At 32.5% G+C, this 20,426-nt stretch overlaps 1 protein-coding gene and 1 long non-coding RNA gene across 3 annotated transcripts in view; one reads left to right on the top strand and one right to left on the bottom strand.

Moving 5' to 3' along the window:
- The window catches only part of LOC140441317 (uncharacterized), a 438,896-nt gene that overhangs the window by 340,182 nt on the left and 78,288 nt on the right, over positions 1–20,426 (top strand). For both annotated transcript variants that reach the window (XM_072531963.1, XM_072531962.1), the window contains exons 14-15: positions 11,379–11,591; positions 14,384–14,544. In XM_072531963.1, coding sequence (XP_072388064.1) covers positions 11,379–11,591; positions 14,384–14,544 — 374 coding nt within the window. The remainder of the gene's footprint in view (positions 1–11,378; positions 11,592–14,383; positions 14,545–20,426) is intronic.
- LOC140440625 (uncharacterized) lies at positions 4,167–5,637 on the bottom strand. The gene is made up of 2 exons (XR_011950891.1): positions 5,551–5,637; positions 4,167–4,639 (listed from the first exon to the last, which is right to left on the bottom strand). It is a non-coding gene; the product is annotated as an uncharacterized lncRNA (long non-coding RNA).

The raw sequence follows: 20,426 nt of genomic DNA, 5'->3' as shown, positions 1-20,426 counted from the left end.
ACGTTTACCTTTGGACTGTTAGACAAGTTGATAAAGTCAACTAAAATAATAATAAAATATTGTTTAATGGATACTTATATTAAAACATATTGTCAAAAAGTATAATTGTCAAAACAAATGTTGAATTTAATATGAGAGATAAACTTTTTTGATGCTCCCACGCTTTGAGGCAGTGGTAATTTAAGCACTATATCTTGAAAATCGGTTGCATATGGTTCTTCTTTTCCTTCTATAAAATGAAAGTGTTATTGTGTTTTCTCATAAAATTTTACAATACAACTATGGTCTGTTTTTTAACCAGGAGGAGTAATTCAAATTTTCCGCGCCGTAATTCTTGTTTCTAATTGGTTCAACCGCAGGCAAGTTTACTCCACTAAATTATGACATTTTGACACTAATGACATTTGTGAAATTTTAAATTTCAAAATTTATATCGACGATTTTTTGTATTTTCTGCGTTATTCCTTACATTTTTTAATTTTTCGTTTGTATTTATATAAAAACAGTTCTTTTCAGAACTATTTAGCGACATATTAGTGTTATTAAGATAACAATATGGATTAAATTAATTTTTCTCCAACAAAAAAACGCCGAGTAGATTTGGATCATTTATCTATAAATGAGAAACAATGCATTATAAACAAATCAAAAGTGATAATTCAACTATTTACCGAACAATTAAAGAATATAAGCAGACTGGAACAGTAAGATGTTCTAAAAATATTGGCGGTCGACCTTCTATTCTTGTAACATACGATGAAAAAATTAAAACATCTATACTCCAGATAGTACGCAGCTTCTTTTTCAAGAATGTAATGCCTACATTAAATAAAATTTTAAGTGAAGTAAACAACCGCCCAGATCTTCCAAATATGTGTCGTTCATTATTATATAAATTCTTGAAGCAAATCAATTATAAGTACGTAAATATAGGTTAGCCACAATTATATAGTAAATAAAACGTGCAACCCAAAAAATATATTATGCCTGAATTAGGGAATCGATTAGAAGATAAAGAGCTTTAAAAATATTTAAAAATTACTGAAAATATCGATTTTTTTCTATTTTCTTTGCTTATAACTTTAAAACTCTTCATTTTGGAGCAAAGCCGTACAAAAATAAAATAAAGGTAATGATTAAATTTCCTGTTATACGAATAGAGGTTAAAAATGTCTTAATTTATTTCCCTTGCTGCAAAATAGCAATAAATACCATTAATCCATTTCCATCAATCCATTAATACAATTAATCCTAAAGATGCTTTAATGTTAAAAAATAAATTAACAAAATATAACTACTTATTTTTTCCTATGTTGTAGACCTTTTAACGCTCTAAATGCAAATGGTCTCATTTGAAAGCTATATAATTAGTTAAACAATCTTTGTTTAATTAAATAGTCTTTATTTGATCAAGGAAATATCGCACCTTGAAAACCATATGGCAATATCTGCAATTTTTTCGTAAAATGACCTTTTAATGCAGTCTAATAGAAAAAAAAATCTATTTTTTAATGCTGTTTAGCAGCATCTGCAACGAATTTTAAATTCGGCACCAGAAATATACGTCCTTATGGCTTTTTTAAAAAATCTATTCATCTTTTTATACCATCAGGCATTATCTGCAGTTGTTGCTCTATGGTTCTAAAATAGGAACAAAAACTCAGCCTGTACCTACTTTTATCTGTTGTGTTGTAAGTTGATTTCCATTGATCTTCCTATAAAATTCCACAAAACAGTGAACATTTATAGGAAGATCAATGGAAAAAACTAATGTGAAATATAGAAGAGTAAATCCAGACAGTAATCGTGGAGCAAACTATGTCTATTTCTTCGAAGTGGAAGGCAAGAAATATAGAGTGTGTAAGCACAATTTTATTGCAACACTGGGAATAAGCGACAAGACTATAGCAAATATACAACGTCGTACTGTAGATGGGTTTATCCCAAAAGACAAGCGAGGAACTCACAAGAATGGAAAAAGAATCGACTAAGTCGTGAAACAAAACATAATGAGTTACATCGAATCCATTCCTAGAGTGGAATCCCACTACTTAAGAAAACAAACTACCAGAGAGTTCGTCAGTGGTGACAAAACTCTGGCTGATATTCATCGCGATTATATAAAATTTTGCGAAGAAAAAGGTTCGGTGTTCGGAAATTACGCTACGTTTAGGACCATATTTAACAGCTATGTGAAAGTTACAAAAATTCATTAAATAAATCTACATTAGAAGCAGCCTATAATACTCACCGTCAAGAAGTGGAACTTAGTAGAAAAGAAAAAGAAAATGACTCAAAATCTGCAAAATCTAATACTTGCATTACTGCTTGTTTTGACTTACAAGCCGTATTACCGACACCTTCAGGCGATGTCTTCTTATTTTATTACAAGAGGAGATTATCAACATTTAATTTCACAATTTTTGACCTGACCACAAATGCAGGACACTGCTACCTTTGGTTCGACGGAATTGCCAATCGTGGTCCAAACGAAATAGCCTCATGCCTGTTACAATTTGTCAGGAACCATGCCAGAGAACAGGAAATAATGTTATATTCAGATAACTGCAGTGGGCAAAATAAGAATAAGTATATTGTCTGTCTTTATCTCTATGCAGTACAGAAATTGAACATACCTAAAATTACCCACAAATTTTTGATAACAGGTCACTTCCAAAATGAGGGAGATAACATGCATTCTTTGATTGAGAAACAAAAAAAAGGGCATTAAAAGGAGAACCCATTTATGTGTCTGCGCAATGGGTCACAGTAGTTCAAACAGCGAAAAAAACAGGCAAACCTTACAAAATTAATGAAATGTCTACATCGGATATATTGGACTTTAAAAAATTATCTAAGGAAATGGGGAACAATTATAATATTGACGAAGAAGGAAATCGGGTCGTCTGGAATGAGATTAAGATGATTAAGGTGGAGAAGACACTTGAAAATAAGTTTCAGGTTAAGACAAGCTACAATGATACAGAGTTCAGAACCATTAATATAAGGCGAAGACAACGAGGGTTGGTGGCTAATGTGGAACTAAGTAAAGCATATTCGCATCCACCAGGAATATCTAATCTAAAAAAAACAAGATCTGCTCTCACTATGTAAGGCTAATGTTATTCAAGAGCACTACCATAGGTTTTATGAAGATTTACATGTGAACAATGGAACAGTAGAAACCGAACAAACAGAATACAATATGCATGATTTTGATTAAGTGTTAAAACCAAAAAATTGTAATAAATAAGTACAATCTTAAATAAAAAAAACTTTTATTTGATATGAATTTTTACAGCATCATTTTCCAAAATTGATATATATTTTAAAACCATATGGCCGTATATGCTAAAATACCTATTTCCTGAAATAAATTTCACATACTCCTTACTGCATATAGAAATATGCAAAATTAAAGACAATTATGTTAAATATCAGGTTTGTAGCTTAATTTTTGGAATAACAGTAAATAATATTAACTTAAAAAAAAATTGAAACGCTCATAACTCAACATTATGATTTTTGCAGTTACTACCCTATGGTTTTCAAGGTGCGATATAAACACAGATGACATATTCTTCTGGGGCGAAATCAGATCCGCTAAAACTGATAAGTACCCCGCCAGGTAAAAAAAAATTAATTTGTTTAAACAAAGATTGTTTAAATAATTATAGACCATTCAAATGAGAATATTTCTATTTATAACGTTAAAAAGTACACGTGTGGTAAGTTTTTGTAAAAAAAATTCTACAACGTAGGAAGAAATACCTATGTGGTTTTATTTTGTTATAAATAAATTAATTTATTATAACAAAACTAAAGCCTTTTTGGCATTTAGAAGTGCGTTAGTTAGGTAGTTGTGTGTTAGTTAGAAAAAAATTAATTTATTTATTATAATAAAATTAAAACATATTTGGAATTTGATAATGCGCTATTTAGCTGGCTCTACTCAAGTTACTTTGAATTAAAAAAAATGAAGAAAATTGCTCGATTGGAAGCTGAGAAAATGCATTTTTTTATGTATACCGATTTTGAACTTTGAAGTTAAACTTTCTTCAACCTATTTTTTTTTTTTAATTTTTGGTATTTTTGTACCAAATAATCGCTCAATACCGATTGTTTTTTGTTGTGTACTGTGTATATAGTGTAGAATGAAATATATATTACTTGAAAACTACTTTATTTTAATATGTAAGTACAATACTAAAAACTATGAATCTTAACCTTAACCTTCTGCCATCCGGTTCTCTCCTTCTTTTCTTTTCTGTTACCATCTGTAATACAAACTTAAATATATGCATCAAATATAACATTTTCTTCCTTAACAATGAATTTTTTTACAAATTCATTTTTACAATAGGTTTACTACATATTCTTGGAGATCTACGTAAGGTAGGTATAACTTTGGTATCAGAAATCGAAAATTGTCCAATAGATTTGTCAAATAAATTTTTATATTTTGTAAACAATTGCTGTAACTCCTTTTCTGCATTTGAGACAGTGTTCACATTGTGTAAATTTATATCTAATGAATGTATCCACTCTCTCCCAACCAATGAAGGACCTTCACCATCAACTATATATAATTTCAAGGATTTAGTTTTATTCTGATGCTCAACTGTCACCAAAGACATACCTAAAACATTCATTAATTAGTAATTCATTTTTACAGTAAGTAGCCAACTTTATATTAGTATTTTGTAATTGTAATTCAGTACAATTCTCATTAAATACATTTTTGTTAATAATACTGATTACAGCATCTGAATAAATTTCAAACTGTATCGGTTTGTTATTTACTTTCAAACTAATAATAAATTTATCTTTTGAATTAGTTGAATGTACATTTAACATTTCCTCAACAGCACTTATGTTTTTAGTTTTCAAACAAACTTTTTGTAAATGTCCTCTTTTCTTACAAAAATTACATACCAAATTTTTCTTTTTACATTGAGTGGCTAAATGAGAAGCATCCCCACAACGATAACATTTACCTGTTTTAGTGTTTGAACTAGAATGTGTAATACTTGTACTTGAATTTACATTTTAACTTGTATTAGTATGTTTTTTACTTTTGAGTTTTGAATATTTTGAGCAATGTAATCTAGATTTATTAGATTGTAAAAAATTAATTGAATTATTGTAATTTAATTGATTACTGTTCTTTTCTGATCGATTCCAAACTACTGGCAATCTCTACCGCTCGATCCAAGTTTAGATTCCTTGTAGGATTGTAGACCTTGTTGAAAACAAGGAAACTGTCTTTTTCAGGTTCCAAAATAGCTTTTCTACAATACAATATTTCTTGTTCTTATATGTGCACCATTGTACCTTTTTTCTTAATCATTACCTAAAAATATACATATATACATCTAGTGCACTGATTCTAAACATGCCAGTGGGGATGGCTTCTATGCATTGTATTATAATCAGTGTATAAGAGAGAAAGTTTTTAAGTTCAACAACAATATCCATAATCTCCCTTCTATGACCAGAAAGAGCTACAATTCATTTAATGGAGCCTGAATAATGAAAATAAGTCTATACCTGTACATTTGAAAAATGGGCAATCCCATAAAAACTGCTTATATTCTTATAAAGTAGCATACAATATTTGTTGTTTAAGTTAATGCACTGAAGAAATATTGTAAAATTCGATTGGATTTTAGATATAATTTTATCACGAATATATGGCTTTCATATACGTTCCAGGCGATTTTCTTCTACAATGTGATAAATAAACTCTAAAAATTCTTCAACTTCTTCATAACAGTCTAACATTTTTTTATTGTAATTAGAAAAACTAAATAATATATTGGAAGTGAATTGGAAAAAATTATTATTCAAACATAAACAAACAAAATTAGGTTAGAATCGATGTGTGAGGACTGTGAGGTTGTCCAATACTGATTACTGGATTACCGCAAGGCCGAGACAAGCAACCAAAAAAGAAGATGTATTTGGTGACTTTTCTAGTAACTTTCTTGGGTGTGAATCTGTCTTTTTAGTTTACTCCTCCTGGTTAAAAAACAGAGTATAGTATCATTATCAATCGTTTCCAGTACTTTAGCTACATAATGTTTAACTAACTTTTTAGAGCAGAGATTAACCAAAATAAAGTCTCCTACTTCCTAGTTCTTTTTCTCTTGGCGTTGACTGTTTCTTTCTGTTTAGCAGCTCGGGCATAATAGCAAGTTTCTCTAATTTACTGGTTAAAATTCTAGTTTTTCCTTTCTTGGGCCTTGTAAATCTTTTTTAGCTGGCGCTTTTGGAAACGGAGCTATAGACCCTATAGATATATTGAAAGGCAGATCGGTTACAGGTGACGTATATTCACGCTGTAGTGCAGCTAAGCTAAAGACTCTGAAGTCGGATCATCAGCTTGAAAAGAAGTAGACGGAACAGGAATAGAAACGGAAGTAGACGGAACAGGAATAGAAACGGACGTAGACGGAACAGGAATAGACGGGACGTCAACAGAAGTAGACGGGGTAGATAAATGTTCAGCTGGGATTAACGTCAAACAATTGGAAGTTGGGTCACCAGGAGCGCTAGATGAGGTAGATTTACCAGCCATTGTTGTCTCCGGTCGATCTGTGACATTCGATTGCAGATATTCTTCTTCTGTAAAAATATTGGTGTTAACTGGCCACAAACCTGTAATCTCCCTCAAAACTTTTAAGAATATTTTTTGGTGTGAATGCTTATAGATAAGCTTTTCCTCCAATTCCTGCAACGTCATAAATACTTATTGTATTTATTGTATTGTAAAAACATCCAGTCTTCTGCAGTTTTGTGGTAAAAATTTTTATATGGACCAAAAACCCCTCGGTCCAAGGGCTGTATTTTATGCGATGTATGCGGATGAATTGTTAATAAAACTAGACCAGAATTTTTGGCTTTATCAATTATGTCTATTGAAATATGCGTATCATGATTATCCATGATAATCAGTATCGGCTTTTGCTGGGTAGGTTTAGTATAAGACATTATGTTTTCAAAAAGTTGCAGAAAAATCTTTGCTGTCGGCCATCTTGAAGGATTTGCTGTTCCAATGCATCCAGGTGGACCTCCATTTGTCATGTGATCTTTATAGTGCACACGAGGAAATAAAAATAATGGTGTGATAGTCTGACCTGCTGCATTTATACAAGCTATTATTCTATCTGCGGAGGTTAAACTCCCAAGTTGTTTAATAGTCTTAGGCGCTAATATTTTAGATGGTTTGTGTACTGTAAAATTTAAAGTTTCATCCAAGTTATATATACGTTCAGGGTCAAATTGATACGTCTTCATAACATCAGTGTAATTATTAAAAAATTGCTTAACATTCTTGTTATTAAAACTAGTGGTTCTAGCTACACTTGTCGCCTCCGGTTTCCTTAAAGATAACGCCGGCCATCTTCTTCTATACTGAACTAGCCATTCTCGGCCTGCAATTTGCTTGTCTTGCCACGAATCTGGTATTTTTTTTACCCAAGACTGTGGCATAATTAAATGTCAATTTTCTAGTTCGGATTTTAGTAATGAAGATAGGCAGCTTTTTCTAGATAATCAAACAGTTGCTTCTCTTCTGCAACAATAAACACTTTATGAAAACAGTAGTTTGGTGGCGAAACTATGACATCATTTATACTAGTAACCAAATTATGTTGTTTTTACATATAATTGTGTAACGTGGATTTACTTATATTCCATTTGTTCGCCACATTACGTATAGATGAATTATTCATCAAAACTTCATGTAATGCCTCCTTCAATGACTCTTGGGGTATATGTTCCCGTTTTCTACCAAGTTTACTGCAAGGCACTGTAAGAAATAATTCTCGTTACACAAATTACTCACGCTGAAAACGCTTGTGTACCTTTGGACACGTCCAGAGTGTCTAATCTAGTTTAGGTTAAGATGCAACTAAAAATATTATGCATAAGTATTATCTAGAATATTACTCTTTATTGTGATATCAAAAGTTTTGCAATCACTACAGCGATTGTCAAAATAAATGTTGGTGAATATTGCTAATGAACTTACTTTTATCAATAAAAATCTTTAATCAAAAGTTTTGCAACCACTACAGCGATTGTCAAAATAAATGTTGGTGAATATTGCTAATGAACTTACTTTTATCAATAAAAATCTTTAAAACAAACTCGGAGCTGTAAACACTCAGTAACAAACAAGTTGTTCACACACTGTTGCCAACTCTATATAAAATATTACAGTTGACGCTTTTTAGCTTCATACTGTTTGTAGTATACAAACAAGTTGTTCACACACTGTTGCCAACTCTATATAAAATATTACAGTTGACGCTTTTTAGCTTCATACTGTTTGTAGTTTTCGAAATACGTAAGTTGTCCAAAGGTACAAACGTCCAGAGGTACACGTCCTTCCCCTAACTAGTTGGAGATTATTTATTAAAGCTCTATTATAAAAGTGAGTATTATAAATGAGTTTTTTTAATATATATTTTGAATAGCCATTGTTTAAAAATATTTCAAAAAGTTTCTTTAAATTTACATGTAGGAAACTCCGATCACAGATTATCGTTACTCGATTTTTCATAGATATAATTGTGTTGAATATTTTATTTCTGGGATGATTAGGATGATAGGAACTCCAAATTCACTAATGAGTAACATAATTTACCGAATAAATTGCAGTCAATGTCATTATGTTAATGTCAAGTAATTGCAGTCAATGTCAAGTTGTTATATTGGTGTTTGCATATATATGATTGCTGATACTATAAAACAATATAGTGAAGTCATTTTACCCTGTCGTATTTCGGATTAACGCCCGAAAAATAATTTATGACTCTAGTTACAGCCACTCTGTTATGCTTTCCCTTTTCTACCTGCTTACTGGTACAGAACCTCCTACTGGTCGGCTGTAGTACTTGAGGATAAATCAGCGCTACCAAAACAATTTTTTTATAAATCGTGAAAAAACGCAAATTGAATGCGTTGTGATGATAATTTATTGAAAAAGTGTTGAAAGTGGAAAATTATTTTACTTTAGAAAAAATCAACATGGGACCAATTACATCAGTACTGGCAGTTCAAAAAAGGACAAGTGCAGCTTGTGGAATTTCAGAACGGACCTTGCAAAGAGTTCGCAAAATGAGTGAGGAGGAATTAAGTAAGGAAAATAAAAGGATTCGTTTGCATCCGAAAACCCTCGACTTGCCACAAGATATTAAAATCCCAATCAGAAATATCATTTATGACATGTACAAAGCAAAAGAACATGTTACAAGAAAGACACTTATTCAAAAAATAAAGGACAGAGAACTTTGTGATATGGGTTTGACCAGTTTATCAAAAGTATTAAAAGCTATGAGTTTTAGATACAAAAAAACCAATAATCGTAAAGTGTTGTGCGAGTTGTCCAATATTGTTGGAAAAAGGTGGAAATTTATAAGAAACTATTTAAAAAACAAGAATTCCGAATTTGCCAGACAATTTGTGTTTCTTGACGAAACATGGATTTTTGCGAAAGAAAATAATACCAAATCATCCTGGCAAGATGATTCTACCAAATGCTATTCGAGTACTAGTGCGAGTAATGGCAAAAGATATATTATATTGCATGCAGAAAATACGGAAGGTTTTATACAAAAACTAATGATTACCACGGAAATATGGACGCCGATATTTTTGAACATTTTGAACATAAAAGGATTCGATGCTTGCTCGCTCTCGACTGCACTTGGTGTAGAAAAGTGGTATAGCAAGTATCGGCACACACAACCATCATTAGATCGCCGAACAATTGATTTGACCGGTAATGATAAAGCCAAATGCGCTAACCTACCACTTAAATGTAAATACACGGAAATCTCCCATTGCCTGACGGGGGATACCGCGAAATAGTCGAGACCTGGCTCCAAAGACCAGGGGGCGGATGAAAGCCGGGGCTGGTTGTACCGCAGGAGGACAACCTACCTCGGTGGATTTGGGAAGGTGTATGTGGGAAGTAGGAATAAGTCTTTGTTTTATATAGATATATTTATAAAATATATAAAAATAAAAATATAATACAAAATTTTGAACACCCAGTATTAACATTGGCAAATTTTTTTATGCTTAAATAAAAATAGAGTTTAGTACACGCTGAAAAAGAATTTTTGTTTTTTCAGCATAAATATTGACCACAATATTAATTTTTGAAGTTGCATGTGTAATATGAAAAATTTTTCAAAAACTTTAAATATCTCAAAAACGGCTATTTTTTCGAGAATGATATCCCAATAAAAATCGATCCAGAATTTTACGTAGATACTAAAAAAAAAAAACAAAAAGCACAGTTTCTATTTAAAATAAGAAACTTAATGGCGACTTCCGGTATAACCGGAAATGTTAGAAGAATGCAAATATTTAAAAAATGAAGAATGCTTTGCATAACCCATTATTCCACTGAAGATATACGAGTATATGAGGTTATTTATGTACATACAGTTAAATGTAAATTTAAATTATAAGCACACTAACATAAATCCCACTCTTTTGTATCCATTCCAGGAGTCCCCTCCACCGTGTTATAAAACCCCGCCGAGACGACCCATCGGCAAATTAGCTCTCCTTTTAAATCTCCTTTGTGATAACTAACAAAATTAATAAAAAAAAAATTTAAAAAAAAATAAAAAAAAACAAATAATAAAATAAAAAAAAATAAAATAAAAAAAAAATAAAATAAAAAAAAATAAAAAAAATAAAATAAAAAAAATTAAAAAAAAATAAAAAAAAAATTAAAAAAAAATAAAAAAAAAAAAAATAATAAATCAAAAACCAAACAATATAGTTAAAAAAAAACAGTTACAATGACCCTGTACATTTCATACTCAATGTTTATCAATTTACATTATGATATTCAATTATATTATTATTATTACCTTTGTAAAAATACAAAGTTATTTCAGACAAATCTGAACAGGCACTTTTATTAGTTATGCGACAGGCTAAAACGATCCTACTATAGTGCCTTGTTTGTCTTCATTGGAGAAACATCTCTAAATGAAGCCAAATGTCCGTTTGCAATTTCTAAATCTTCGTATCTTCGAATATGAACATTATTAACTGCAGAGTTTGTGTGTTTTTTGTTTTTTTTTTTTTTTGTTAAGTGGGTTTTAAATGTTGAGTAAAGTTTGCAGTACATATATAACATTGATAATATACTACAGTTAGAACTGATGAAGCTTTAGAAATATAAAGCGAAACGTCTTCGATTAAACTAATGAAGTAGTCGACTTATTTTTTTTATTTGTCAACCTGAATGACCGATTAAACCTCTGAATTCAGTAGTTGAATACTTTTGAAAATATTCATTTATATTTATTATAATTAAACCATGTAAAACGATATTTTATTTTTAGAAAAATCCTCCTTTAATCTTGGATATGGAAGAAAAAACCAATAAAATATTGGTAAAAGTTTCTCCAAATATCACCAACAGATTAAAACCACATCAACGGAAGGGTATAAAATTTATGTGGGATTCTTGTTATGAAAGCCTTAAACGTATTAAGGAACATCCTGGCTCCGGATGCATTTTAGCACATTGTATGGGACTTGGAAAAACGTTTCAGGTATGGCGTAGTTTACACTATCGTTTACTACTTTTCACTGCATTAATTTTTAAAATGAGTTTTTTTTAAGGATCATGATTTTATTATATAGTCAATCAAAAAATCGTAATTAGATCAGGCCTTGAAATAAGCCTCCCTTCTTTGGGATGACACAAAGAAATAAATACTTAACCTAACGTTTTGTTTACAATTTTTTGTTTCTTTGCTTTTGAAAAAATTAAAATGTAGATTTGTTTTTTTTTAAGAAATAAATTTTATTTGATAATTTTTTTTCTATCTCCACTAACTAGAGACCTAGATGGCCTATAGACTATAAGACACGATATTTAAGCTACAATTTTACTTTAAAATTTATTTTGACGTTTCGATTTACAATTCGAAATTGTAATAATTTGTTTTAATTAATGTTTTGTATTTTGAAACTGATTTCGGAAGGGAAAACAAAAACTTTATAATAAACTTATTTTAAAGTAAAATTGTCTCTTATTCTCAATAAAAATATTAAATTTCCGAAGTGGAAATTGAAACGTCAAAAATATTAAGCTGTCATTTCAATGACTTCAACCAAATTTATTGTCTTAGCACATTTTTCAAATACTAAAAAGACGACAGGTCAAATAAAAACATACTCTCCTCTCGAGTTACTCCCACTATGAAAATTTCGACAAAGTGGCTCTGGAACCTTTCTGGTTCCACTTCTGGTGAGAGTATTGGACCTTTCTCATTTTGATGATTTTGGTGAATTCTAGTTCTTTATTTTCTTCAATGTGTTTTTTATGCATTGTTTCTAACACACGTTCGTTGCAAATATGTGCGGTCCACTGGATTTTGAGCATGCGACGATAACACCACAACTCGAACACTTCCAATCTATTTAGATTTTTGACTTCTATTTTCCAGATTGCACATACATAAAGCAAAGCAGACCAGTATCATTTGCGTATCTGATAATTTCACCACCGATTTAACACCTTCGCTACTTTTGTTTAACGCTATTTCAATCACTGATTCAGATTAGACATCAAACAACATCGGTGATATGCACATCCTTCTCACTCTACCTCAATCCCCTCACAAAATTGATGTATGTGACAATGAAGATTTTTATAAAAAAAAATTGGGAGTGTGTGACTCATTAAACTGAAGATAAGTCTATAAGTAACGCTAAATAATGTAGTGGCTACATTCTTTAGCGTTGCTTTTTTGGGAATAGTTGTAAATATTGATTCCAACCGGTTATCTGATAATTTTCCACTGCTGTACATCTTCTTAAAGAAGAAGGTGATAATCACAATACTCTCATTATATAATAGGTAAAATAATTCTGTAGGTATCTCGTTAGAACCAGGAGTCTTTCTTCGTTTTGCTTGGTTGGTTTCGCCTTTTGCATTTCTGAGACTAGAATCGGTGGGACCGTGATTTTGATGTTATGTCTTAGTAGTCTTTGATCGTCTTCAAATAATGCTGTTATGAAATTTTCCCATTCGGTAAGTCCCATTAAAGTCGTGCAACATGTTTGGTCTGTAAATTCTGCTTTTATCCGTTAATTCTTTCAGTTTATGCAAATGAGAACCATCGTGTCGTTGCTCCAGCTTTTTAATTTCTTGGCAGGACTCCCCGATATATTTCGTTTTATTTTTTTTGTTTCGAAGTTTGTACTGCCTTAGAACGTCCATTAGGTTGTAAAATATATTGTATCGTCCAGTTTTTTTAACTGTTCATTGTCTTAGTAGGTTCTCTCGAGCTCTAGTGAGTATTGTCCTTTTCATTTTTTTCCTGCAATCGTTTATGCTGTTATAAGTATCTTACAGTATAATTTCATGCAATTGTCGTTAATTTCTTGAGAGGTCGTACTTCGACTGCATAGATCTTGAAAGTACATCCAGTGATATTGTGTGGTTTTCTGATTTTTATAGACTCTCTTTAGCCTAACTGTGATAATAGAGCAGAGTAGAGTATGGTCTGATTAAATGTCGGCACCTGGGTAACCCTTTACCTATTTTATATGGTTTTTAAATCGTTTATTGATTGTCATATAATCAATTTGATTTCTTACAATATTGTTTCCTCGATTACTTGGAGATTTTCAATTATGCAGTCTATCTTTTTTTAGACAAAACCAATTAAATTTTTTTATAATTTTTTATATTTTTTTAAATTTGTTAATAACTTTATAATTTTTCAATTTTTTTTTAAATTTGATATAATTTTTTATATTTTTTTTTATAATTTTTATAATTTTTTATAATTTTATTTATTTTTATATATTGTTTAATTTTATTTAATTTAATTAATTTTATTTCTTACAAATATTTTAAAATAAAAAAATAGCCAAATCGGTATACCGCTAACACTCATCTCAATTTTTCGAGTCATGCTAAATAGGATTTTGGCCCGTGTAAAACATCATACCTAGCGATAAGAAGTATTCACAAAAAATTAAGGCCATTATACGTACGCGCACCAATGATGAATATAAAATTCTTCCCAATTGTATGTCAAAAAATGCGCAATAACTGCCTCTTAAAACTCATTAAATTTCATTTGTATATCTCAACCGGTTTCAAGGAAATTAATAAATCGTTATGTTTAATTTAATCTCCGCTGCTCCGGTGCTTGGTCGGGGACTGCTTATATAATATATTCGCAGCTAAGCTTCTTATCTGAAGGCATCCACTATCCGTTATTTGTTATCCCCTTTTTAGTTTGCAGCTCAGCCTCAGCTGGGAGGCGGATTATATGAATAACTATAGAGTTTTATTTCTGAAGTATTTAAATTAATATTTTTGCAGGTTTTGTCTCTTATTCACACTTTATTTACTCACGAAGAAATAGACACAAAACATGTACTAGTAGTATGCCCTTTATCTACCGTCAATAACTGGAGGAAGGAAGTGAAGTTTGCGTATAAAGGATTACGAGATCAGGATGATATTCATATATATACTTTCCAGTAAGTTACAATAAAAAACTAATATAAAGACTTTACATTTTGGTATGGAATAAGTAATGCAGTAGAGATATGTTTAGGATTTAGATGTTTAGCTCAGTAGAGATATGTTTAGGATTTAGATGTTTAGAATGTAAATATTCTTGGTGGAAAGTCGCGTATTGTAAAATTTATATCAACCCTTTATCGCTTACTGGTAGCCAAAGGCGAGTTTATACACGCATGTTTTATTTTTAATTGTGCACAGTGGAATATTCTTTTCAGTTCCGACTTCTTGCGGTCGTTTACACAATAGTAATATGCCAATCGCGGAAATAAAATTTGGAGTTTGTGTAGGGTGTCGTTTAATTTTAAAAAGTTTTGTTGAAGAGATGATTAGCCGTGTAGAAAAAAGAAAAAATGATATGAAAAATGAAAAAATGAATTGCTACAATGTCCTCCATTTTTACCTCGTGAACTGCTCATTTCAACAGATATTTGTTAAAATTTAAAAATATTATATAAAATATTATCTACTTAATTATAATAATAATTATAAAAAAATCATCATCATCATAAGTGGCTGACAATCCGTTGTGGATCTTGGCCTGCTCACAAAGAAGTCGCCACTCCTGTCGATTCCTGGCAACTTCCCTCCATCTTCTAACCCCTAGAATCTGTAGGTCTTCTTCCACATCATCAATCCATCTCATTCGTGGTCGTCCTCTGCTTCTTATGCCCTCTGGTTTTGAAAATGTTAAGCTCTTCGTGTATTCGTGATCTGACATCCTAGCAATGTGTCCAGCCCATCTAAGTCTCTGCACTTTAACGAATTTCACAATATCTGGATCGGTGTATAACTGATACAGTTCAAAGTTGTATCTTCGACGCCATAGCCCATTTTCATTTACGGCCCCAAAAATCTTTCTAAGAATTTTTCTCTCAAAAATACCAAGAAGTCTTTTATCATTTTGAGATAAGATCCACGTTTCAGCCCCATATATCAAAACTGGTCTTATTAAGGTCCTGTATATATTAAGCTTTAGTGCACGTTTTATATTTTTATTTTTTAAATGTCTCTGGAGGCCGTGAACAGTTCTGTTTGCTATTGCTATGCGTCTTTTTATTTCGTCGCTTGTCGTGTTTGTTGCGTTTACTAGCGATCCAAGATATGTAAATTCTTTGACTTGCTCAAAGGTATGGTTGTTAATTTGAATTCTTTATTTGATATTTCGAGGGTTTTTAGAAACCAACATATATTTGGTTTTTTCCTCGTTTACCACAAGTCCTAATTCACTTGCTGCGTCCGCAAGCCTTGTAAAACACTGCACCATGTCTCTCATACTTCTGCCCACTATAACTATATCGTCAGCGAATGCGAGAATTTGCGTCGATCTATTAAAAATAGTTCCATTCATTATAATATTTAATTGTCTGATTGCCTTTTCCAAGGCAATATTAGAGAGGAGACACGCCAACGCATCCCCCTGTCTTAGTCCATTATTAATGCCAAAGAACGTAGAGTTTTCTCCTTCAATTCTAACGCATGAGCTTACGTTTTACATTGTTAGTTGGGTCAACTTAACTAACTTAGGTGGGATCCAAAAGCCTATCATTGCATTATATAATGCAGTTCCTTTCACACTGTCATAGGCTGCTTTGAAGTCAATGAAGAGATGGTGTGTATCTATGTTATATTCTAGTGACTTTTCTAGAATCTGCCTATGTGCTTGAATTTGATGTATAGTTGACTTTCCAGCAGTAAATCCGCATTGATATTGACCAACAATATTCTTTGTAAAATGTTTAAGTCTTTCAAATAATACATTGCCGAAGATTTTATACACAGATGCTAACAGAGTATAGAGTATTGTTACACTTCTTGAAAATTAAATTTATTCAACACCAACCATATGACAATACCATATAACTAACTGACAAGTATATAATAATTTTTTGACGTTTTAAACTTCACTATCTTTTTCGGCAATGGACTTTTCCTATATGGGATAAATCTTTCGTAACACTGCTTCCTCTTTTATAGTTATTCGCCTCGAATAACTGGACTATCGGGAATCGATTGAAGCCAACGAGGTGGATCAGTTCCATGGTATGGAGCTAGTCTCTCGATATGAACTACCTTGGGTTTACTTCTAGCGGAAAACTGGATGCGATAGATTAGATCATTTATTTTCTGCAGGACGGTGTATGGGCCTTCCCAGTTTCGTTGAAGTTTCGGACAAAGTCCTTTCTTACGTGTGGGATTGTATAACCATACTGGGTCACCTCTTGCGAAAGTTGTACCAGTAGCATGTATGTCGAGCCTGGCCTTGGCTTTATCACTTTGAAGCTTCAAACTTTTACGAGCAAATTCGTAGACTTTTTCTAATTTTTCTTTCAAATTTTCAATGTAGGTCGGGAATGAACGTTCTTCTTCGCAGGGGGGCAATCTTCCGAAAATAAGATCTTGAGGAAGCTTCATTTCTCTTCCGGTGATCATCATTGATGGAGAATAACCAGTTGCTTCATGTTCGGAACTTCTATAGGCTAACAGGAATAGAGGAATTAAACTATCCCAATCTTTTTGATTATCAGAGACAAACATTGAAAGGTATTGACAAACAGTTCTATTATGTCTTTCGACCATTCCGTCTGATTGAGGATGGAGTGGCGTAGTGCGAGTTTTCTTAATACCCAAGATTTTCATTAATTCTTGCCATAATTCTGATTCAAAATTTCGTCCTTGATCAGAATGTAACTCTAAAGGAACTCCATGTCTTGATACGACGTGTGTTATAAATGCTTCTGCTACTGTAGTCGCTTCTTGATTAGGAAGGGGTACAATTTCAGGCCATTTTGAAAAATAATCCATTGCTACCATTAAGTACTTGTTCCCTCTCTCTGTCATCGGAAGTGGACCAAGAATATCCACTGCAAGTCGTTCAAAAGGCTCTCCGGAAAGATATTGTGCCATTTTACCACGACTTCTTGTTCTAGGACCTTTTTTACCATTACATAAATCGCATTTCCTACACCAATCTTCTACATCTCGGCGACAATTGATCCAGTAAAATCTGTTTCGAACTCTGGCCAGTGTTCTTTTGACTCCAAAATGTCCTCCAGAAAGGCTGCTATGAAGTTCTTGCAACACACTTTTAATGTGTGATTTCGGCAGTACCACTTGTTGAACTATACGTACTCCATCGGGACTTTCCCACTTCCGATATAATAGACCATTGGAAAGATACAGAGATTCCCATTGAGCCCAGTACGCTTTTATAGTTCCACTGTATTTGGTTATTTCCTGCCAAATAGGTCTTACTCCATTTTTAAGCCATTCTCGTATGACTTTTAAGTCATTATCTTTCTTTTGACTCTTTTTAAGGTTTTCCAGGGAAGTCTGATCATTATCTTCTTCTTGTATAACTGTGGTTACCTGGAGACTTACTTCTTCGGTTATGTTCTCTTTCTCTTCAAGTCTTTTACAGTACTGGCATTGTCGTTCCAAACAGGGTCGCCTAGAAAGAATATCGGCATTGTTATGAAGACGCCCTTTTCTATGTACTACGTCGAAGTTATACTGTTGGAGTCTCTCTAACCACCGAGCCACTTGTCCCTCTGGCTTCTTAAAGTTGATTAGCCACTGTAAAGCGCTATGGTCAGTTCTAACTATAAAATTTCTGTTATAAAGAAAAGTATGAAAATGTTCTAGGGCTTTTATAATAGCTAGGAGCTCTTTTCTGGTAACACAATAATTCTTTTCAGCCTTTCCCATTGTTTTACTAAAATATGCAATAACTTTTTCTTCGCCTTCCTGTTCTTGTGATAATACTGCGCCAATACCATGCTGAGATGCGTCACAATCCAACAGAAATTTACCATCTTCTCGTGGATATGCTAGAATTGGTGCTGTTGTAAGTCGTTTTTTTAAATCTATGAAAGCATTTTGACAATCCGGTGTCCAGTCAAATTCAATGTTGTTTTCGGTTAGTCGATAAAGGGGCTTAGCTATGCGGCCAAAATCTTTAATAAATTTTCGGTAATATGAACAGAGTCTAAGAAAACTTCTAATTTCCTTTTTATTTCCTGGTTTAGGCCAATCTTTAATAACTGAAATCTTCTCTGGATCAGTTTTAATTCCTTCTACTGAAACGATATGTCCTAAATAGTATGCCTCTCTTTGAAATAGTGAACATTTCTTATAATTTAACTTTAAATTGGCATTTCTCAATCTATCAAATACCTCGCTTAAGTTTTTCAGATGTTCGTCAAACGTTTTGGACATAATCATTATATCATCAAGATATACTAGACACGTTTTCCAGGTAAGTCCTCTTAAAACCATCTCCATTAGACGTTCAAACGTAGCTGGAGCATTACACAGACCAAATGGTAGAACCTGAAACCTGTAGAAACCACAGCCAGTTGAAAAAGCAGTTTTGTCTCGATCATCAGGATGTACTTCTACTTGCCAGTAGCCACTTTTTAAATCTAGGGTAGAAAACCATTTAGCACCTGATAGAGTGTTTAGTGTATCATCTATTCGTGGCAACGGATAACTATCTTTTTGTGTAACCTGGTTTAATCTTCTGTAGTCTACACAAAAGCGAGTAGATCCATCTTTCTTAGTTACTAAGACTACTGGTGAACACCAGGGGCCCGAAGCTTCTTCGATAATATCAGCATTTATCATGTCTTGTATTATGTTTTCAACTTCTTTTTGTCTAGCAAATGGCAATCTCCGTGGCGCTTGACGAATTGGTCTTGCATCTCCAGTATAAATTCTATGTTGAACTAAACTAGTACGCCCTGTAGATTTCTCGGATTCAAAAATGTCGTAGTTTTCATTAATAAATTCGTTAATTTTGTTTAATTCTTTAGTTGTTAAGTGGTCAACATTTTTGATTAGTTGTTTCACTAGGCTAGCGTCAACTGGGTTACTGGAAGCTGTATTCTTTTTTAAATATTTTTCGCACTTGCTTATTTTTTCTATTGGTGTACAGAATGCTATTTGTTGTTCTTTCTTCAATTTAAAAGGCTTTTTAGACAAATTAGCAACCCTTACTGGAATCATCTCATCTACATTAATAAGGCATCTGGCTATCAAAATTCCATCGCTAACTAGTTCATCGCTTTCCACAACGCCGAAATGTAGACCTTCAGGTTTTTGACTCAGTCTCGCCAGGATGATACTTTCAGAATTTTGAGGAATTTCGGTATCCTCGCTTACTATAACTCTTACTTGAGGTACCGATTCTTCCAAATTTAGGACAATTTCTTCATTTTCAATTAACAAAATTTTATTTTGAAGATCTATGATAAATTTGTTCTGCATAATATCCATCCCAAGAACGCATTCGTCTTTAATATCGGCTACAAGGAAAATGTGTTTTATCAAGGTGTTACCAATCTGTATGGTTGCCGTTATCTCTCCATGAATCGGAATAGTGTGGCCTGAAGCTGTTTCAAGAACTAAGTTTGTTTTAGTGGGTTGTAGTTTCTCATTCAGAAATCCGGTTCGAATAAAGGATCTGGTTGCACCGGTATCAATAATAAAGGTGCATTTTTGATTCTCAACGTAGCCCTTAAGTAATAAATTCTGTTCATTTTTATGTAAAGTATAAGTGTGAATTTGGGGGCTTTTATTAGATACAGCCGACGCCCGCCCCTTAGTGTCGACTTTTATTCGTTTCCCTGGCTATTGTTTGCGTATCTGTGCTCAGTTGTGGGAGATCGATTTCTTAGAGACCTATCTCTACTGGTATTTCTAATAGGACTATGTGATGGGCTTCTGGATGTCGATCTAGGCGACCTTCTAGACTCATACTTTGGATGTTCTCGCCTTGTTTGGGATCGGCTTCTGCAATTATTTTGAAAATGTCCTATTCTCCCGCAATTAAAACATC

This window comes from Diabrotica undecimpunctata, chromosome 5 (genome assembly GCF_040954645.1).
Source record: "Diabrotica undecimpunctata isolate CICGRU chromosome 5, icDiaUnde3, whole genome shotgun sequence".
Taxonomy (NCBI): Eukaryota; Metazoa; Arthropoda; class Insecta; order Coleoptera; family Chrysomelidae; genus Diabrotica; species Diabrotica undecimpunctata.
This window is presented reverse-complemented; position numbering and strand designations above follow the sequence as displayed.